Raw genomic sequence first — 23,880 nt, forward strand, 5'->3', positions numbered from 1 at the left:
CATCAGCAAAAACAAGGAAAAAAAAAACATCAAGCATGAGAACAAGAAATTAAACCAAGAGAAAAACTCCTAATCTAAGTATGAGAGAGGGGTAGAGTTGGATATTGAATACCCAACTAGTAACAATGAATTATATAGTATAATAGATCTGCATTGTGGTTAAGTTAAATTTTCTGTTTCTGTGATGATTAGAGAAATGCCACTGGCAAATTTATATAAGACATATTCTCATCTTTTTTATATACTTTTTAAAACATTTTGTCTTTTGTTTGTTTTTCTTTGTATGTATTTTTGTATTAATGTATATATATATATATATGTATATATATATATATAAAATTCTATATATATATATATATTTATAGTAGACATGTATATATATTGGAATAAGTGTATAATATATATCAGTGTGTATATGTTTTAGATACATATACACATTTCAGACATACATACATATATAGATAGATAGATCGATAAATGAATGGATAGATGGATAGATAGGTCAAACATAGATCAAATTGGACTGGCCAAGGCTTTGTTGTCATTTAATCATTTTATTTGTGTCTGGCTCTTCAAGAGCACATTTAGTATTTTCTTGTCAAAGGAATAGAAATAGTTTGGCATTTCCTTCTTAGTAAGGAATTGAGACAAATGAGATTCAATGAATTGTCCAGGGGCATACAGCTAGTGTCTGAGGCCAGAATTTAATTCATAAAGAGCAATCTTCCTGATTCCAAGCTTAGGCCTCTATTAAATAGGCCACTATTTAAGAGGGATTATGTACAAAAACATTTTCTTCTCACATATATTTAGCATGTGAAAAATATTATTTTATGTATTATGTAATGACAATCATAATGATATCCTGAGTTAGAATTTTATCCTTCCTTACAAGTTCAACCATTTCTGTATGAAAACTCAGAGTTATCTCCTCTAAAGAAAAAAAAAAGATAGAAAATAATCATGAAAAGTGTAAGCATGAAACGGTTCTTTTGAAGAAAATGTTGTAAAAATATTGTGTTTTCTATAGATCCTTCTCTCTAGGTGGAAATTCTTCACAATTTAATTGTAGAAAACATTTAGGAGTACTTTAATCAGTGGACTTGTTAACAATTTTGTTGATGTTTTCATTTTATCAGTGTTCTTTTGAAAGTGTCTTGGAAAGATCTTCAGAACATATATTTGCATCTACAAGTCAAAATATACAAGACGTTATTTCTTTGGGACAACATGAAGGTAAGTTTATATTGTGTAGAAAGTGGGGTTTCAATTAAAAAAGGAAAAAGAAGGGGCAGATAGGTTAGGCAGTGGATAGAGCACCAGCCCTGAATTCAGGATGACCTGAGTTCAAATCTATTTTCATGCACTTAACACTTCCTAGTTGAGTATCACTTAACCCCAATTGCCTCAGCAACCAAAAATATAATGTATGTGAGAGCTGGAAAAATAGGGGATAGAATGTTGGGGCTGGAGTAAAGTATCATCAAATAGATAGAAGATAAGAAATTGCATGTTGTCCCACTGCTACTCACAGTACTATAATCAATATTGTTGAAGGCAAGAGGTTAATGGACAAAGAAATAAGCTATACATGATGTGGAGTGACTAATTGGCTCTAGGAAGTGTCTCTGCTAATATTCCTCCAGCCTTTGCAATGTGCTTAGTTTTAGCAAACTGAATGAGTTACTTTTCAGCTGAATTGGTTAGTTATACAGATGACAACTTCTATGATATGAGGTCATGTCACATCATTTATTTCTTTCTTTATTTGTTTTTTGGTGATAGAGACTAGACCTTAAACTTCATTGAAACAAAGCCTCAGAGAATTGCCTAGAGCACTGAAAGTTTGTTCATAGTCACACAACCAGTGTGTTTCAGAGGTGGAACTTGGGCTGAAACCTTCCTCATTGCAGGCCTGCCTCTCTAACTTCATTGATGTCTCTCACCCCCAGATGCTGAAGTCTTTAATTTATTTACTTCCTGTAAAGTGTAACCTGAAGATACTTGTCATAAAAATTCATTTTTAAAAACCTTCAGAAGTTGCTAGATTATTCTGTTTCTGTTCAGACTTTTGTACTCTAGCATAATGTCAATAAATGTTAGTAACTGAGAAAGGGTGAAAAAAAGAGCAGACAATAGGAAGTGAGAAATAGATAGGGGAAGATGCTGTTTTGGAACCAGGGTGGGGAGAGAGCAACCAAAGACTCCTTTCCTTTCACACTGAATAGGAGGAGCTCCAGATGTCCTTGAGAGTTCTTTGTTGGCCTACTTTGCTGAACCTTAGAGTCTAGTAACAATAGTTTAAGAATGTTAAAATGAGGTGAACGGAAAATACAAACTGAAAAAGAAAAGTTTTCACATAACTGGGGAAGGGGAGAGGGAAATCACTTGCCACTAATAATTTAGCAGATGCAGAAATGGGGGCCCCTAAAGCCCTGGACAGGAAGACTCTCACCTTTTCAGCCCTACTTCGTCCTGTTTGTGTTCCCTCTTTTTCATCCAAACTATTTTCATCATTTTCCTACATATTGTCCTGCCCTGTGTCCTTTCAGGCCATCTGGTGAAATCTCCCTTTTCAGAAACTTTGTCATGTGCAAACTCCATAAAGTTTTTCTGGAGTTTACTAGTCTTCTTGATAATTATTTCCCAATATCTCAATTTGTTGGTTTCTTTTAAAGGCATATTCATTATCCACATGATCAACTGGGGCAGCTTGTTGGTATAGTGGATAGAGCACTAGCTCTGAAGCCAGGAGGACCTGAGTTCAAATCTGTCTCAGACACTTCAACTTCCTAGCTGTGCAACCCTGGGCAAGTCACCTCCATTGCCTCAGCAAAAAACAAAAACAAAAACACGATAGACTAAAGTTACAAAGTACCTACTATTATGTACATGACACTGTCATCCATTGTAAGGCTTATTCAAATTAGATACAATACCCTTTTGTTTTTCCGAACTTTTCATAAAGGGAACTATGGATCAAATGAGTTCATTGTTCCAGATATTCTAGAAACTGATGGACAGAAGGTGACTTCTCCTATCCAATGAGTATGAGTTATATATTGTCTACTTCATTAATTTCTGAGGTAAAAAAAAATAACATCATCACTGAACTGTCAGACTTGCAATGGCACCCACACAGAGTATACACATAGGAAGAAATATGGGTCACTTCTAGCAGCACATATGCTATCAGTCTCTCCTGTCCACCTGTCCATAGTCACTGAAACACTGTCTTCCCCAATCAGAAAATGGTGCATCCATGAATGAAGGAAACAAAACAAAACAATAAGGGTAGAAATGTATCAGGCAATTTGTCTATTATGTATTTAGAAAGAGGAAAATTAATGACTTTTTTAGCCTAGTTTTATGAGCAAAAATATTAATAAGCAAGTTAGTTAAAATGGTTATATTACTAATTAAATCTGTTTCATGCTGTTATGGAAGCATTTGTTTCCATTGTCAACGTTCTAACCCTCCTTCAGTTTCTTAGTGCCGAGTAGACTGATATATACTAAGCCTAACTTTATATAGTTTATGGTAGTACAAAATTTGTTAAGATGTTTTGGACTGATGTATGATAAACTAATTTTTATCATAAAATAAATGATATTCAAAGTTTTAAATTTTATTTTCTGAGATGTATTATCAATATCTCTGTAAATAGCTTGGTTTTTCATGAATGTTAATTTATATAAGTTGAGGGGAATTTTACATGGTAATAACATTGAATTAATAATTGCAGAATTAGACCAGTGATGCTTTTTTAAAAATTACTTACAAAACTGAAAGGTTTTAAAATGAGCATCTCACAAAAAGCTTAAAATCTAGCAGTAGATTGAAATAGCAAAATAATCAAATTAATTAATTAATAAGGTAGAAATTTCTGATATTTTATGACTTATCTGAACATAGATTACAATAGATAAAATCATTATCTGTCACAACTGTCATTACTGTTAATAAGGAGAGGATTTCATTCATATAAGAAAAATAATTCTAAATAAAATAAATTTTCACTTAAATATTACTTAGACTTGAAACAAGAATTGAAATGTAAAGGACCACCAGATGGAAGCCAGGACATTTTTGATAAAAGTGACCAGGAACAGGTATGGAAAAGTGATGTTAAATTTTCCTTTTTTACAGATTTTTATTAAAGCTTCTTATTTATATACCATATGCATGAGTAATTTTTCAACATTGATCCTTGCAAAATCTTGTGTTCCAAATTTTCCCTTTCTTCTCTTCATCATTTTCCATAGATGGCAGGTAATCCAATACATGTTAAATATGTTAAAATATGTGTTAATTCCAATATATGTATACATATTTATATAAATATCTTGCTGCACAAGAAAAATCAATTGAAAAAGGAAAAACATAATTGACAAAGGAAACAAAATACAAGCAAACAACAGAAAGAGTGAAAATGATATGTTGTGGTCCATTCTCAGTTTACACAGTCCTCTTTCTGGGTGTAGATGGCTCTCTTCATCACAAGATTATTGGAATGGATCTGAATCATCTCATGGTTGGAAATAGGCACATCTATCAGAATTGATCATCGTATATTCTTCTTGTTGCCATGCATGATGATTTCCTAATTCTGTTTATTTCTCTGAGCATCATCATGTAATTCTCCTCAGGCCTCTGTAAAATCATTCTACTGACCATTTGTTATACAACAATAGATACTGTAATTTCTGATATTTTATTTTAGTAAAAGTGTCTTTCATACAAATTTTACTGGAAGTGATTTTCAGAACTTAGTGTACTTTAAAATGTATCTTTGTCTTTTTTTTAGGAGTTGAAATGTTCTTTGTGGGTATAGGGACCAACAGCAAAACTCCAACCCTAGCTAGGTAATAATAGAAGAAAAAGAGTAATCCAAAGATACTGCAATTTTGAACATTTCTTAAATGATAAAGAAGTTAGTTAAACTACTTGATTATTTCATTGTTTTCCCTTTATTCAGCAAAATAATTATGATAACAGAAATACCATAGATCTGGAAGCATGTGAAAGAGCACATTTTAAAAAATATGTTCTGATTTTTTTGTTAGGCAAGCTAACATTTTTGTCACTGATGGCAGGATAACCTGGAATATCAATATCTGGAAATGTATGTCTCGTTCGAAAAAATATACTACATTCCATCAATATATAAAAATGTCAATGTATGGCATTGAAGGTGCCATCATAATAATATCTTAGCATTGATGATCAAAGTGAATCTAGTTTATCTTTGTCAGAATTAACAAATCCTGTCTGCAGAATCCCCCCAAAAAAGTAGAAAATTTGATGTGATTGAAAAGTTACTCCCCAAGTAAATCAGCCCATTGTATATTGAACAGCTCTGATAGTTTGGGATGTTTTCTTATAGTGAGCTAAATTACAGCTTTCTATAATGTGCAGCCAGGGCTAATGGTTCTGAGTTAAAGAATGAAGTTGAAGAAATTCCCTAGTTTTTTGATGACATCACGGGAAACCTCACCTGGCCCAGGACACGGAAAGGATTGACAGATTGATAGCTCTTTCTCGATTCCTGGCATCTTTTAAATTGTCTTTTTTGAAAACTAGACACCCCTACTTAATTACCAGACTGTCCTATGATATAAATCGTGGTTGATTTCTAATGACTCTTTTAGTTCCTCTGGACTGCACTTTTCCAGTGTCCTACCTAAACATAATAATGTGGAATTATGAAGATAGAATAAGGCCCGTCACTTTTGCTGCAAAGATCATATAATCCCTTTTGATACCCTCATCATATTAAACTTATGACCCACTAACAAATATTTCTTGGTCTTTGAGAATTTTTATGAAAAACTGTTTTGCCCCATTGTATACATATGCAGCTGCTTTTTAAAAATATAATTCCAGTATTTTAATTTGTCCCCTTTGAGATATTCCTTGTTAGCACTATCTCCTTGTTCTAATCTATAAAGATCCATTGGAATCTCAGTTCTTTGATTTATTTCTTCTATATCCTCTATCAATCCCATTCCATTGACAATTCTGCTAATAAGTATTAGATCTATTACTTCATCCTGATTATCAGTGTAAAGTGTTGGATAGAGAAAGCCCTGGAGGTAAAGCTACCCTTTGCCCTCCAGGAAAATTGGTGTTGTTTAAATCCACCCAGTGAAACTACTCCTAATCTACCAAATTTTTCTTTAATACAGTCCACATTTTTCTCCTAGGCCACAAAGATCTTGTGAGAAACTTTTTGAAATACTTGTTGAAATCCAGGCACACTGGGTTTTGACATTCCTTGGATCTAGTCTTCTATCTTTAGAATGATGAGAATTTTTTTTAAAGTGAAACTTCTGAGATATCTAGTATATTTTGTTCTATTGAACACATATGAATTCTTAATGATTCATCTTTGGATTTTCTTATGGGAAATATGCAGGAACTATTTATTACTCATGCTGGAACTTCCAAGGAATTCATAACAACGTTAACCTTTCCTAATACCATGACAACTCCCTGGTAAACTGTAATTACTCAAAGATTTTAGGCAAAGATTTTTCAGTTCAATGTGCAAATTAGCTGAAGGGTTTTTTTTGGTGCTAACCCTAACCACATTACTTGAGCTCAGTGGGGAATAGACTCAGGATGTGTCATGCTTTAGTCTCACTAACTAGTAATATCTTCTTTAACTGAAATCAGAAGAGTTCTAAAGTCCAGGTTTCAGATGCTTTTTGCAAGATAGAATCTGCTCTCAATAGTCTTTTTATCATGTTCATTTTGTTAGAACAACCTGCACAATCAAGAGACAAGAGAGGCTTGAAAAACAAAGCAGGTCACACAGCTTTACCTTCCCAACACCATCTTTCTACAACGAGATTCCAGTTCACAACCTTTTCACAATCTTTTCTAGACAATACATTTCAATCATATTTTTGAATCATTATTTCTCTGCCTAGAAACAAGAATTGAAATGACTGTTCCAATGTGATTTCTTAAAAATCAACAATTCAGATCGGATAACATCCTCGTGAATTAATTATTGAATTTTAATCTGAGTATTGCCCAAATACTAGCACACTCATCAACAAATCAGTGAATTGAATATCTTCTTAAAATCCATAGGTTTCAGCTACAGGAATAGCCATGATATAGAACAGAAAATAGTTATCATTGAGGTCTATACTTCAGCCCTTAGTTTTACATGAAAAGATTCTATTACTTGATCTGTGTTCATTAAAGGAAATAACAGATTCTCCATCATGGATAGAGCAACAAAAAACATAACTGCTTTAGAAGGCAATATGGACCCCAACAATTAATGTCTCTAGCTGGAAGCTCACTGTCAACTATTTAGGGATATTGTGGATGATATTCTTATGCAGTTGTAGTGCTTTTGTTTTCTTGCTGAATCTGTTTGTTTGGGATATAATGAAAATCAGCCCAATAAGATTTTGCCATCTCAATTCAAGTAGGAGTTAATAAATGTCTAATTTTGGAGAAATGACATTCAATGCAATTTAAAGTATAAATATATTCTACATATTTGTCAACAACTAAGTGGCATAGGAGATAGAGATTCAGATCTGGAGTCAAGAAGATTTGATGAGAGTTAGGGAAGGGGAACCCCTTTGGGTTTGGTGCAAGGATACATAGTTCAATGCAATCTAGTGATGGCGCAGAGTCGCTGTAAAGGAATTTACAGACCCGAAAACCTAGATTGATAAAAAAAAAAAAAAAAAAAAAAAAAAAAAAAAAAAAAAAAAAAAAAAAAAAGGTGTATTGTAGGGGTTTGGAAGTAAGGGTAAAGGTAGAAAGATGCCAGGGCCAGAGCTGGTCCCTGGGTAGACAGGAACTCTTACATGGCCAGTGTAAGGACACCATGTTTTAGGGCTCCTGCCAAGAGTGGTCTCCAGGATTTCCTTTTTATGATCTTGAAGGTGTGTGGAGTCCCAGGCTCCTGGATTGTTTTGGCCAGGGTTAGCAATTAATAGAATTCAGTGGGTCTTTAGATACGGAAGAAGCTGTTTGTAGGTCTTGAAAAAAGTCAGACATGACTGAACAAGAAAAAAAAAATTTGACTGTTATTTGTAAATGATGTGATTCTAAAAACAATTTATTCCAAAATATCTGTAGGTAGGCATCGATATTGTGGTTTGTCCCATTTAATTATAGAATTATAATCCCAACTCATTTGAACATTTGAATGATTATACTGGGTCAGGGAATCACATTTTGACTATTTTGAAATAGTTACTTAATACTCCATGGCCGAATAATTCTATTAATGTCCCTAAGTTATCATTTTGTAATCATTTCTTATCTCTTATTCTTTAATTATATGCAAAAAGCATTTGTTTTCTCTTGCCCAGTCTTATCCTCTAATTTTTAAAAAAGAGAGATTATATGGACTCGAACTGAACTCAGAAGGGGACAATCTATATAGGTATATATTTTTGAAAATAAGTTTCCTTTAAATCACATTCTAGTTTTCCTCACACTTACGTCATAATTTACATTTGCTATTTTTACACTTTTATTTGAACTTTAATTCAAAGAAATTACAAAATGAATAATAGAGAAACACATAAATGTGGTGAAAAAATTTACTAGTTAAAAATATCTCTCTAATTTTTTATCCCATTTCAACCTTATATTTTACTTTTTTTTTTTTGGCTAAGCAGATTAGGCAGAACATATCTGTATTATTATTTCAAAATTTATCATTTAAATTTATCAGTTAAAAACAAAATCTCTTTACAATCTATTTTTGATTAAAAAATTGTCCTTTTAGAGCAGGAAAAACTATTAAAATATGAAATGAGAAATTTTTCTATTTGTTTTTTTGGGAATATAGTATGCATAGTATGCAATACAAGTATAATATTAACCTAATACAAAATATCCTAGCTAAAACTTACTTTAAAATTTCATTTTTTTTCTTTCATTTAGAGAAAATTTAATTTTTTCTAACATTCTTTTGAAACATAGATGATTTGGGATTATGTAAAACACTAAGATTAAAAGATTAAGTTTAACTATTATTTGTTTGAGTTCTAATTGTTCTTTGTCCTTATTTCATTACCCCAGGATAAAGTTACTTTGGAAACAACCAGCATACCAGAACAAAAAGCATCTAGGAAACGATTTCAGTGTCTTTGTTTCCCATTTTTGAATTGGAAAAGAAGATCTCCACAAGCAAAATTCAATAAGAAATCTAATGTTAAGGACATACATTTAGATGCAGATACAAATTGCACAGAAAATCCTGAAAAAATGAGGGACAAAGAGAAAAAAATGAAATTTAAAAATAAATTTAGAATCAAGAAAACTAAGTTAACACAGGTGCATGGTGAAATTGAGAAAAAGTTCCAAATTGCTGATGACACTCAAGAGAAACTCCAAAAAGATGAGTTTGGAGAGGTAGCTACATCTACTTTGGCAAATACCTTAAGTGACTCTGAGGAAAAGGAGACATATCAAGGCCCTCTCCCTGCAGGACTTCATCCGTCATTTCCCGAAGGAAGAGAGCATGATTTGGAAAATGTTGTTTTCCAGAATTTACAGAGCACTTTGCAAGAAAACATTCTTGGCACCCCAAAGCCTAAGAATGATATTCACACAGAAGTTGAATGTACTTCTAATATATATGAAGAAGATTTTGCTTATAATGAAGAAAATATAAAAAGAGCGGGCTCAAATGAAATGAAGGAAGATGCAATCAGCCAAGAAAAAAAGCCTGAACTTTATATTGCAAGAAAATGTAAGAAGAAAACCAAACATATAGAAATATCATTTGAGGATAGTGATTAAAATGCCAGTAACTCTACCAGTGAGCTAAGGCATTGGAGATACTCCCTTCCAGATGGGGACAAAATCTCAAAAATGCACCTGGATAAAAAATTAAAGCAAGATTCACAAAGATTAACAAATGATTTAGGAATGTTGCAAGCAGAGTCCCTGACATTGGATAAAGAAAAAATACCATCAGAAAAAGAGGTAGATTCACCTTTTGACACTCTATATTCTATTTATTTTTCATCTTCATCAATCCTCCCGTGCAATTGATTTTTCATATGATGAAAATGCTATGTTCACATGCTTGCTATTTGTACAATTTACATTGAAAGTTGCATTAAGAAAATTATCCAGAAAATCTTTTTTACAGTTTTTATTTTGGTCATCTAAATTACTCCATCAATTTCCAAAATATTTGGCATGTAACCAATGAATTTTCTAAATCAGACATACAAATTGAAATATTAGACTAGGTAACCAAAAGAACTAGGATAAGCCTAAAGATAATTAGAACACAAACTAAAAGACATATAAAGAACTCAGATTTTCTTTTATGCAAATCCTTGTAATATATGACATTTGAAAGAATTTTGCTTTCTATGGTCATTTTTATTTTCTTAACCAAATGTAATGTGTTGTGACTTAAAATACTGAAAACATAAGCCAAACTTTGGAAATTTCTAAAAAATTCATCTGACTAAATTAATACATTTATGACAATCTGCTTATTTACCTTTACTCATATAACTAAAATCATGACTTTTTGTGTTTCAAAACAAAATGAAACACAATTTTGCTAATTAATCATTTAATATCAGTCATCAATTTACTATTTCTCTATTCCACCACTAATAAATTACAGAATTGAAACTTAAACCTAGATTTTCTCTCTTCAAGTTTAGTGCTCCTCTTCTTGCATTGACTTGCTTTTTCAAAATATATTTTAATTTGCTATAGGTACCTGTCATTTTAGCACTTAGAAATAATGTAAACTAGAAGAAAAGATAGCAAAACAATAGCAAAACACTGACTTGTGATATGGTTGTGCAAGAGACTGGCTTTAGATACTATTAAATTAGTATAGTTCATTCATTGAGTTTTATTTTTTGGAACATTGACAGTCATGGAGTCAAATCCCCTTATCTTATCAGTGAGGAAGAGTTAGGCTTAGAGAAGTTAGACTACATGGCCAGAGTCTCTTGGTTCATATGTACTGTTATGTGTCTATCTTATAATTATCATTATCCTTTCACAATAATAACTGAAGATAAAAGAGAGGATAGTGGAGAGAGAGCCAAACTCATTCAGTTAGACTTAGATTCAAGTGCTGCTTCTAATGTGTTATGTTATCTTGGACAAGTCTATTGATTTTACCAGGCAACTGCTACTAGAAGCAGAGGCTGACCTGACTTTATGGAGGGAGTTTCCTCACTTGGAGTCACTCCCATTGATGATCTTAAAGGTCCTGTCCAAACATCATGAGAGTATAACTCTCATTACAAAGTATTCCCATTTGATCTTCATTTCTATTCCTATAAAGTGCTGGGACATCTTTACAAACAAGGAAATAGAATCTCAATTTGGTATTTAAGCTTAAAACTTCTGATGAGAAACTCAATGCTAACTCTGAAATCTATCAATCTACAACTGTCTATCTCTCTACAAAGTACTAAATAATGCAAATTCATTCTGAATCAAATGTGGGGCCTATACCCAGAAATACTAGATTCTGCTATTAGTTTATTATCATGACTTTGACCAAATTACTTAATGTATCTGTGCTTCAGATTCCTCATCAACAAAATGAGAGCATTAGACTAAGGTTGTTTTTTTGTTTTGTTTTGTTTTTTCCTAAATTTTTTTTTCTTTCCTAAAAAGATTGTGATTCAGTGCACCTGCACAGGGAATAGCACTGATATTCCATAATGTAGCAGTCACATTGCCTAAATCTCACTCTCCTCAATTTCCTGTGTTTTTAACCCAATATTTCAATGACTAATTTTAGGGTATTTTTTGTTTTTGTTTTTTGTAGTACTTTTTTGAACTTGACAATAAGGAAAAAGAAATGAGAAATGGGATTGGAAACAATCATCCTATAGTTAAAAATGAACTGGGTCTATTTGTTCGTCATAGGGACATGGTAAAAAAGGCCAAAAATAAGTCAGCTATTTTATCTCTTTATCCCTGTCTGCTTGTTAAAGGAGAGAAATGAGAGAAGCATGTGAAAATAGGATGAGAAAACAAAATGAGGTGATAATTAAGCTATCATTTTGAAAAATGAACCAATTTTTCTGCTTTCTAACAAAACTTATAAAAGTATCATCATTTTTGACTATGATATAAAAATGAAGGTAATATCTATTGAGGATAATGTGTATTTCAAAATAAAATAGAAAAATTAAAGTTAGCATAGCATATTTGATAGTGAGCCAAGAAGACCTTTTTCAAGTCCAACTTCTGACATAGATAGGCAAGTCAATAAACATCTCCATGTTCTAGTTATTGGTGGAATTCGTAGAGGGAATTTTCTCTTCAAGTAGATCCTTGTACTAGAGAAATCACAAATCTAGTATTTGTACCTAAGTTAGCATATAAATACGTATATGAAATATTATGTATTAAAGAATAGATATGTGTATATGTACATATATATGTACATACACACACACACACACACATCTCTCTCACAGAGGCAGATAAGGAATAAAGTGGCAATGATACTAAGCTTTCCTTTTAGGTGGAGCAAAAGCATCAACACAACGAAATGGAGTCATTCGAGAGAAAAGATGATCAATTAACTAAAAACAGAAGAGATGGCAACGTTAATGAGATATTTTCAATGGAGAATCATCAGCTTGGTAAAGATGAAGAAAACACACTTCCTGGGGAAGAAATTCCAATAATGGGCATTTCCTCCAGGGAAAATTTAGCACTTGGGCACCAATTTTTAAGGGGTAAGTTTGTCAAAATATTCAAAATATGTTTATTATCAAATATTAACATTCATGGTATGTTTAGTTTGCTCTAAAAATCTAGATTCTGATTCACTCTGCATCCACTTGTTTTTTGCTGAGAAAGGAATGAAGGTCCCATGAATGTATATTGTTCCTTACTGTAAGTATGTTCTTTTATTTTGGAATTGTTATATCAGTGTATATTAAAAGAGTTAGATAACCTTTGAGGGGTTCCAAAAGAATAGGATGAAAAAAAAGATATGGATAGCAAGGAGCAAAGCAAGGGAATTTTCAAATGTTTGCAAATGTATAAATAATAAGTGCTAATGAGATATGAGAATAGGCTTACAGCTACTCCAAAAATTAGTTGGGTTCTTTTAGATGTTAAAAAGTTTCCCATCAATAGAGAAATGTCTAAGAATGAACCCGTTTAAGTGCTTATCATGAGCCAAGCACTGCGGATACCACCAAAAAACTCAGAAAACCTAGAATCTCAAGAACCTCACACTTTTAATTGCAGACATGCAACTCATTAAAAAGATCTATTTACCAACACATCACTCTGTAAGACAGGCCTGAGGAGAAAAAAGGCTAATATCCTTTCAGGATGGAAGAATCAAAAGGGGGAATTGACAGAGTTGTAGAGAGCAGTGCTCACCTAGCATTTAAGGCCTTCTAGTGCTCATGTGGCTACTGGACAGGTTGAGGAAGAGGAAAAAAACAAATAACAACTACCTGCTGCCCCATCTAAAAAAGTCTTAGCACCACAAGATGAGACACAGGAATACAGTAAAGAGGGTTCACAATTCATTTTGGGACTGTACATACTTGAAGACCTCTAAAATTCCAACTTAGGAGAGCTGAAATGTGGAAGTGATCTGGACTAACATTTAGAAAGTAGAGAGTGTTTGAAAAATTAAGCCTGGATTTACTTTTATTGAAAATAAAATTGAAAAGTAATTTAATAGCCTTAAAAAACTTTTCCTTGAACAATTAAGTTTAAGATAAAAACAAATTAGATACATTAGGAAAACAACAATATATAACTTATTTGGGAGACACTGAAAAAGGGCATCTTTCCCTGCTTCAATGCCAGTATTCATACATTGTGACCATAGTTGCATGCAGACAGAAAGTTATCTACTTTATTCCTTTGATTAGTGAAACCATATTAGACTTATTAGTAAGACACAGGAAAGCAATGGACAATTGAGAGAAAGTTTCCTTTCTTAAAAATCATCTTGTATTACTTTTATATCAGCTTCATTTTTCAAGATCTCTTTCCTTAGCCTTCTAGTGAAACATCCCTAATTAATACATCACTATTACATGCAGTGTTCCATATTGAAAGTCTTCCACCCTGCATAAATAGGAGGTGATACCCTTTCATCTGGACTAAGCTTTGACATTATAATTTCACAGTATTAAATTGCAGTTATTTTATTGTCCTCAATAATATTATTATAGTCAAAATTTATATTGTTGTCCTGTTGTCCTTATTTCATTTTGCATTAATTCATATAAATATTCTTATGCTTTTATATAAGTATGATTTCTAACCATACACAATGACCATGCATCCATCAACAAAACACAATTTGCTTAGCCATTCCCAGTTATTTGCTGCTACAAAAAGTGGTTGCTGTGAATATTTTTGTTTTTAAAATTTTTCTTGCCATTGGGTAAAAATAACTCATTGGGGTGTGTGTTTAGCAGTTGGAGAGAGGAAATGCTGCTAAAGCACCAGAGAAATTACTATTCTTTGGGAAAGTTTGACAAAAAGGGCATCAAAAGAGGGTAAGTTGCTAGCAAGCATTCTTTTTAAATGTTGTTAAATCTGAGAATAAAATTACATGATGGAATAAAATGGATATCAAGAATGATTACAAAATGTGCTTTTTCCCACTAAATTTCTTCTTTGAAACTTTATCAGAGTAGGAAGATGAAGTTATCTAAAAGCTACATGAACAGAGCAACAGGTAGGTTTGTGAAGTCCATTTGAGGTAAATAAAGAACAATCTTACTACCTTTGCTCAAAGTTATAACTAGCATGTACAATCTCTCTGTCCCTCTCTTTGTCTCTCTGTCCCTGTCTCTCAGTCTCTGTCACACACACCTACACACACACACACACAGAGAGAGAGAGAGAGAGAGAGAGAGAGAGAGAGAGAGAGAGAGAGAGAGAGAGAGAGAGAGGGAGGGAGGGAGGGAGGGAGGGAGGGAGGGAGGGAGGGAGAGAGAGAGAGGGAGAGAGAGAGAGGGAGAGAGAGAGAGAGAGAGAGAAAGGAATGTGTTAATTCCATAGGCAGTCCATTCCTTTTTAAATAAGTTTTTAGTTGTTTGGAAGTGGGTTGCTTTTGTGTTCTTTGTTTTTTCATACATTGATCCCAAATGTGTTTCCTGTGCCTAGTATTGAAAGCCTTTGGAGGGTCAATTAAACATTGTTTTATTTTATATTTGAGCACATATACTACTTCCTTTCATCCCAGTTCTTTCTCTTCTCTTCTTTATGGTAAACATCATCAGTTGCCCCTTTATTTAACAAGGTCTTTTTCCTTCACCATCCTGATTTCTCTTCTCTGGAATTATTCTGAGTGCTAATTGTCTTTTTCTAAAATATATCTCCCAGGAATGAACATATTCTTCAAACAAGTTGTGATCAGGGCATAGTATAAGGAAAGTGTCACTTCCCTCCTCCTGGATTCTATGAATTCTTAGAATTCAACCTACAATCATCAATTAAGACTTTCTCCTGGCCTTGTCTCTATAGGAAGCCTGTCTTGATAAATTCCTGATATTTTGCACACAAATTGTTTAATCACAACAACCTGCATTTACATGACTGATCTTTTTTAGTCCAAGTACAGGCAACAAATGGAAAACATTGTCTGTTAAAAAATAAGTTGGATGAGAAATAAGCAGAATCTATTCCTAGACTAGAGAAGACAGCTGTGATTGGAAACAACCTTGTTTTCTGGGAAGGAATGTGGGAATCTTTGTTGGATTTAGATGAAGAAGCTTCACAGGCAGACAGTGCAGTTTAATGCACTACAAACAGAGAGGGACTATTAAAAGTTTATGATCTGGGGAATGATATGATCAGTACCTTAGTTAAGGAAGTTTATTCTAGAAGTAAAATGTTGTATGTGTTAAAAGAGCAAAAATAAATTTCCCTCACTGTTTTATGAAAATTTTTCTATAAAGAATAATTTAAAGATACCCTGATGGATTTTTTTTTTCCTGCAATGACTCTGACATGCATAGGAAAAATGTAAAAAAGCCTGAAAAGGAGAAGTGGATTTCCAAAGATTCTAGTATGACTTGTGAAAACATGAATTCCTCATCTGATATCCTACTCTGTAGTCATGATGACAGCACCTTAAGTGAGACAGATTCTGATGAATTAAGGTAAACTACTATTGGACTAGTTCATAGAAAAATATTAGCAATGTGTGCTTTTTCTCTTTCTAGAAAACTGTTTTCCTGATTTTTTTTTTTTTTTCTGTTTGTGTTCTTTCTGAGTATTCTGGTGCGTGAGACTTATGCATTCCAGGAAAGCTAGTGGGCCCAAACTCCCCTTTTTTATACATGCCACATTACTTCCCACTGTTTGATGGTTGAAATTCTCCTTTTCTCAGATATGGGGAACCTGCCCCAGTGATATACACTCCAATTTACTCTTTGGGGTAACAGAACACAGCAGGATTGACATTTGTCTGTAAAAAGTAGTTTTCACCATACATACCCAAGCATTAGTAATAATCCCAGTCTCGGAGTGAGAAGATTTAAGACTCAAGTCTCCTGTCTCCCACTGTTCTAGAGTGGGTTGAGAACTGGAAGGCAGTGCCGGGATCATGTAGTCCGGGCTCCTAAGTGGTTTATTTTCAGTGATACCAGTGAAAAAGAAGAAGAGCTGGGGTTTGAACTCCAGATTCACTTCACTTGCCACTGCACCACAAGGCCAATGTTAGCAGTAGAATCTAGGACATATCACACACACATTTGTAAAATAGGGATGATAATACCTGGGTTATCAGCAGGATTGTTGTAAGCAAAGTTCTTGTGCTATGGGAACATGAACTGTCGTTATTCATCCAATAACTATATTAAGTTCCTTGTGCATGCAGCAGAGTGTTCTGCTTTATTGCTTTTATTACAATAGTTTTCACTAAAAGAGATCATCTTTCTGGACTTTTTTTTTTTTGGACATAGGGAAGGCAGAAATTTGTTATTTTACTATACATAATTATAATGGATTTCTTAATGCCCAATTGTAGAAGGTTAAAAAAAAGATTTGGGAAACTTAAAAACAAACATTTTTAAAAACAAAATTTCCAAATCACATTGAAAAATACTTTTAAAAGAGGAAAAGATCAGTATTTATTATAAATTATGGCTCTGAGATAAAATAATGTCATAGTCTGTGGTTTATGTGATTGACTAGAAACATGAAAACCATATGATTTTGAAGTAATCTATATTAAAATCAAATATTTACAACAACAATACATTTCCCGTTTATATTTATGTGGAAATAAATTATTTGTCTTTTAGGCTTGTAAAGAATACATTAAATAAAAAATAATAAGGTATTATAAATCCTGCTAAAATATAAATTAATTTAGAAAATAATGCAATTTTCAGTCAACAGAAAAGAATCTTTTTCTGCATTATGAAACAGGAATATTTATTCTGAAAAAAGATAGCATTAGAAATAGTCTTCATATGAAATGTGTCCTTTGTTAATGCCAGAAGATTAATTATATTGCTGGAGTTTCCTTCATTTCCTTCATAAGTAAGATAAAGAATATTGGCTAAGTATAAGAGATGTTGTAACTATTTACGTTAATTTATATAAGGTTGCTAAATCAGGTTCTGGGTAGGTATGGGGCCTAGTGAATAGTCAAGAAGACCTGAATTTGAAGCTGTTCTTGGGCTCTTGGCTGATTGTATGATTTTGGACAAGTAACCTAACATCTCTTATAGCCTGTTTACTCCTTTGTAAAATAATTATGAGTAGTGATTTTGTCATGAAATTTTTGTTTGGATGCTGTGAGATAATGCATAATAAATAACTGCTGTGAAAAGCTTAACTTGCTACCTAAATATTAGTCATTGTTATCATTTCTGTTTATTTTACAATAATTTTACATCGACTTATTACTTTGCCTTTATGTATTTTATAGGATAAAGGAGAGATGGCTGCAAAAACACTTGATGACCTCACTCAGTCACTTGAGACAGATACAGTGGATTGTAATTTTTCTCCCTCAAATCATATTAAGGGTAAGAATCATTTTAAATTTTCCAGTGGATAGCAGTGTTTAACAGTAACCAACAGTAACCAAATAACCAACAAAACCAAAGTTTATATCCAAGAAGAAAACACAGGTTCTATTGCATTGACCCATAGTAGAATAGAGATGACTTTGTGTTCTTGGAGGCTCTAGTATTGGCATCTAATCTCTGGCAGACTTTGCCAAGCTAAAAATGATTATTATTTCAACTTCCGGGTGATGATTTTTCAGCTATAGAAGTAGTCAAAGAGGGCTCACTATGTGTTCCAGTGCAAAAAGCATACTGTGTGCCAAATACGCAAATTTTAGATAAGACAAAATCTTTGTCCTTAGTGAATGTATAGTCTATGAGGGGGATAGAGCTTATACAGATAAACCTAATTTTAAAATACCCAAATAATTAACAGTTAAATGATAAAATAACAAGTAAATAAAGAGTATAGTCATATTGCTATGTGAGGTATAAAGTGGGAAAGAACATCAGCTATCAAGTATAAAAAAATTAAAAATTGGAAGTAGCATTTGTTTTGTAAAATTTTAAAAGATATGTAGGAATTCCGTAAGTCATAGGAGTCTAGGGGATTGGAGTAAAGATTTCTTACATGGAAATTGTGAGCAAAGAGGCAGAAAAATGACAGTGAAAAGTCCAATTTTACTGGACAATATATAACAAAAAGAAATAAATATGAAAAGGTAAATTATTAAAAGTGTACAAGGAGTAGCTTTGTGCGTATAGACAAATGACTTAATTTTGGAGATTCATTTTCTCAATCAATAAAAGTTTGTAGAATAAGTTTGGGGAAGTTGTATTTCAATTCTATATGTGCTATATTATTTAATGTGCATTATACATTTTGAATGCCAGCATAAGATCTATGAATTTTCCTTGGTTGATAATAGAAAAGCATAGAAGCAATTGACATGATAAGTAAAATTGTAGAATCTTTCTCTAAGTGACCAAAATATTAATAATCTCCAAAATGTTCTTAATAAATGTGCAACTTCGAGATTCTCTTTAGCAATCAACAATAATGCATAATAAGTTATTTTAAATTCACTCTAAATCTACTGACAAAATAATATTTTGGTATGATCTTAAGATTCATATGTGGAGACTATTTTATCAGTGGCAAAGGATCTGAATTCTAAATATATTGCTGTTGTCCTGCAGAATTTAAAATCCTACTATGTTTATTTACTTGTATTTTTCTTTATGCAGATTCAGTTTACCTTGGTGAATATCAGGAAGAAGTTATTATGTACGAATCGTCAGTAACACTTTAAAAATCGCAATGGACACAACAAAAAAAAGTTAAGCGTATAGAAAAGATCATTAGTGCAATCCAGGAAAAATTCTCAGAAAGAAGTAAATCTAAATCCCAATTAAGGCATTACAAAGTAGAATGTGATAGAGAACTCTATGCAGGCAGGTATGGGTACTCATAAGTTTAAGTAAAGACTTGAAAGCATTTCTCTTACAATGAAGCATTGTATTACAAAATTTAATGTAAAATCAAGAAAAATTGAGGTTAGGAATGAAAAATGAAAAATCTTTAACATAATAGTATAATGAACCCTAAAATTAATCTTTTTTATTCAGTGGCATGTGGTCCATCTTCCTGTTTGGAACAATTTCCGGTAGGTGCCCATTTTTATTTCATCATCTTATTTTCTGAAGCACAGATTGTCTTTAATCAACATATATTTATCAGGTGCCTTGTGTGTACCAAGCTCTGTTGTGGGCACTGAGGGTGAAAAGCAAAACTGAAGTGCCATCAGGAAGTTCACATTCAATCCAAGAATATGGCATATAAATATAAATGTAAACACAAAGTCACAAAATTTGGAGCAGGAAGGAGGGCATGATTTTCAGGGGAAAGTAATAGCAGCAACTTCAAGTAAAGAAGTAAAGTAACTAAACAAGAGTTTTAAAAGAAATTCTAATGGAGAGGGAGGTTAGGAAAGCAGCAGTGTACTCCAGGCTGAGAAGACACCCTGCACAAGGGTGTGGCTTTGGGAAATGGAGTTCTGTGTTGTCCTGTATAGAACCACAAGAAGGACACTGACTGGGTTGTAGACTGCAAAGAGGGCAGTAATGTATAATAAGGTTAGAAAGGTAGTTTCTATTTCTGATATGCCATAAATATCTGCTTATTCAAATTCCTCAGTAAATGTCCTAGTCCCCTGTTATATACAAAACAATTTGTGAAACTTTAGAGCAGATAAGAGAAGAATATAACATGGCCTGAGCTGTAATGGAGCTTACAACCTCGGAAATGGTAGTGTTTCTCTTGATGGTCTCATCGGCTCCTCATGAGTTCCCTTAGCACCCTTATGGAGGGATGATTTCCACAATTATATACACTCAGCCCTAGTTTCTCTCTTGAGCTCCTTCTATACTTCGCAATTTTTTTTTCTTTTTGGAAATCTCAAATGGGATGTTGCCCTTAATAGAAATATATTTCTTCCTAAGCCCTCCCTCTTCTAAATATATCTATTATCAGTGAGAGCACCTTCTTCTGATTCACCCAGGATTCCAACCTTAAGAACATCCTTAACTCCTTCTTTTTATAATGACAAATTTTCTGCCTTTCTAGCATCTCTCATAATGGTCCGTTTCTATTGAATTACAATCATCAGTATAATGCAGGCATTCATTGCTTCTTGCTTATTTTATTATATACTTCCTCTTTCTTTCTCTGAATGAAGCCTTCCACACACTAATCGATTCTTCAAAGCTACCAAAGTGATTTTCTTCAAGCATAAATCTTGCCATGTCTTTTCTCCTCCTCCTTTAGTAGTATTGGTTGCTTATCACCTCCAGGAGTAAATATAAACTTCTTTTTTTTGGCACTTAAAAGCTTTTATACCTTGATCCCTTCCTATTTTTTAAGTTTTCTCACACTTTACTGCTCTCCCTAACTCAGAGATCCAACTAAACTGGCCTACCTGCTTTTGTTTTTTCTTTCTTTTTTCGTTCTTTTTTCTTTTTTCCCCGATGGTATGTAAAGACTTGTTTAAAACATTTTGATTTCTAAATTTTCTCTCTTCCTTCTTCTCTTTCCTCCTTCCTAAAACTATAAACAATTTAATATAGATTATATAGATGTTATCATGTAAATCATATTTCTATATTAATCATGGCATCATAAAAGAAACAACCTAAATGGGAAAAAAAACAAAACCAAAACCAAAAAACAAAACAAAACAAAACAAAACAAAACAAAAAAAAACAAAAAAACAAAAAAAAAAAAAAACAATAAACAAAAAAACATGAAAATAGTATACTTTGACCTGCATTCAGGCTCCCATCAGTTGTTTCTCTGGATGTAGATAACATTTCTTCTCCTGGGTCTTTTGATATTATTTTAGATCATTGTGTTGCTGAAAAGAGCTAAGTTATTGATAGAGGATCATCAGCCAATATTGAAGTACAATGTGCTCATTCTGCTCACTTAAGTATGTATCACTTCATGTAACTCTATCCTGGTTTTTCTGAAATTTGACTGTCAATTTTCAGTCCCTTTAGTAATTAAGTGCCTTCTTTTCTGATATTATCTCCAAGATATTTGATATGTAACTTGCTTTCATATCCTTTATTTAATTGTTGTTTTACTCATATAGACCATAAGCACCTGGAGGGCAGGGATTGGTATTTTTGACTCTGTTTATATCCCCAGTGCTTCTCACAGTACTTGGTACATAGGAAACATTAAATGAATGCTAGTTTTCTAATAATGGTTGACTTACTGGGAGTTCTATTATATACAATAATAGCATAAGTCAGCATGCAGAATCTCTTTTGACTTTCCTATGGGAGTATTTGAGATTGATTTCTCCCTCACAATAGACCCTGTCCTTTATATTTTCAGTAAGACAATCATTCTATATGATTCTAATCCAACAAGTTATATTCCTTGTTTGTTCATTATAATTATTTTCTCATTTATCGTTAAACTTTATGAAGACATTGTCTTCAATACCTCAATCATGAAGGGTTGGGAAATACTGAAAATTATAAGAAAAATAGGAACAACATAACATGTCTCTAATCCAAGTTGATCTCCTTAATTTTTCCTGAAAATCATTTCCAATTCTGTTTCCCATTCCAGAAAATTCTTTTCTTCAGTAAGAATAGCATAGGCAGAATTCTTGACTCGGGGGTTTAGATGCCTTCATTTAACATGCAGTCTGCATCTTCAAACATTAAAATAGTGGTAAAAACAGACTGTAAGCAGACCCTTTGACTAGTATAAGACTTAAAATACTGATGGATATCTTAAAAGATTCAAAAGGATCTTAATATATTTGGATCTTTTCAACAATATGAAGTGATTCAGATCAATTCTAGTAGACTTGTGATGGAGAGAGCCATCTGTAGCAAAAAGGAGAACTGTGGGGACTGAATGTAGTTGTCAACATAGTATTACCTTTTCTGTTGTTGTTTGCTTGATTTTTTTCCTTCCCATTTTTTTTCCCTTTTTGATCTGATTTTTCTTATGGAGCATGATATAAATGGAAATATGTACAGAATAACTGCACATGTTTAATATATATTGGTTAACTTGCTGTCTAGGGGAAAGGGTGGGGAGAATGAAGGGAGAAAAATTTTCAGAAACAAGGTTTTGCAAGGGTAAGTAAGGGTAAGTAGACTATCTTTGCATGTATTTTGAAAATAAAAACTTATTTAAAATACAATAGGAAAAATATTAAATTTTAAAAAAGAATCCTGAAAATTAGAATTCAAATTTCCCTCACAAACTTCACTGTAACATTTCCTTTCAACTATTTTAAAGTTTCATCCATTTTTAATAATCTTTCAAGACACATAAGACAATTACTTATAATTTTTTTCAATATGCAATATTGAACTCTAGATTGGAAGGTGAAAAACAAAATAGAGAAAGACTACAGACAAAAATGGATCATCCTTCCTGTGTAAGTTCTGCTATACGTGATCAGGAACATCCAACACCAAAACTAAATCTTCAGCAACTACAAGATGAGTTCCTTCCTTTAAAGGACTAGCTGTTAATTCATATTTCTAAAGATGAAAATGAGAGATACCAACTATGTCATTCCCTCAGAGAAAAGACATTAATGTTAGAAATTACACAGAGAAAATTAAACCAGGTGAAAGATAAAAATAAAGAAATATGAAGACCAAATTCATACAGAAAATGAAAAATTGAACAGATCATTTCTCAGAGAAGAGTCCATAACAGAAGGATCAACCCACATGCAGAGGGAAAATAAGTTCCTTCCAAAACGATTTAAAGATGCCCAAAACAAAGGGGTCTTCAAAGTAGGAGCATCAAATTGTGTCCTGATGCTCTAGAAGAATAGCTTTATGACCCTCAATACTGACACTGGAAAACTAGATGTGATAGAAGAACAAAATGAAGACTAGTTGATGAAAATATCCATTTAAGAAAGAAACTACAAAAACTTGAAAAGGAGAAGACAAAAAGAGTGGTGGGACTTTAAATAATATGGTTTCACAAGCATTTAACATTTTAAAATGAAGTTCAATGTTATTTTGATCAAGATAAATTAGGAATTTGTATTTTCAGCAGGTTTCTAATATTAGTCATTTTTTGTGTAAAAACTCAGACATGCCAAAAGAGAGAATGAGGAACCATTCATGATCAAAATCAACCCAATATCCATTTTTTAGATTTTTGATTTTGATTTTTTGATTAAAAATATTGTCTAGCTAGCCCATGGAATTTTAAATGCATAGTATTGATTAATGAATATAAATGGAGTAAGTAAATACTGATACATTTGTAGTTCTAATAATTTGCCCAGTATTCCATTTAATGTTGCAATGGAATAAATTGTTAGAAATACTG

At 32.6% G+C, this 23,880-nt stretch overlaps 1 protein-coding gene across 1 annotated transcript in view; it reads left to right on the top strand.

Annotated features, from left to right (window-relative positions):
* LOC141544622 (uncharacterized) overlaps positions 1-14,708 on the top strand; it is a 70,706-nt gene extending 55,998 nt beyond the window's left edge. The window contains exons 9-12 of the mRNA XM_074271014.1: positions 1,140-1,236; positions 4,036-4,112; positions 9,067-9,975; positions 12,512-14,708. Coding sequence (XP_074127115.1) covers positions 1,140-1,236; positions 4,036-4,112; positions 9,067-9,789 — 897 coding nt within the window. The 3' untranslated portion in view covers positions 9,790-9,975; positions 12,512-14,708. The remainder of the gene's footprint in view (positions 1-1,139; positions 1,237-4,035; positions 4,113-9,066; positions 9,976-12,511) is intronic.
* Positions 14,709-23,880: the final 9,172 nt, after the last annotated feature.

Source organism: Sminthopsis crassicaudata, chromosome 5 (genome assembly GCF_048593235.1).
Source record: "Sminthopsis crassicaudata isolate SCR6 chromosome 5, ASM4859323v1, whole genome shotgun sequence".
Classification (NCBI taxonomy): domain Eukaryota; kingdom Metazoa; phylum Chordata; class Mammalia; order Dasyuromorphia; family Dasyuridae; genus Sminthopsis; species Sminthopsis crassicaudata.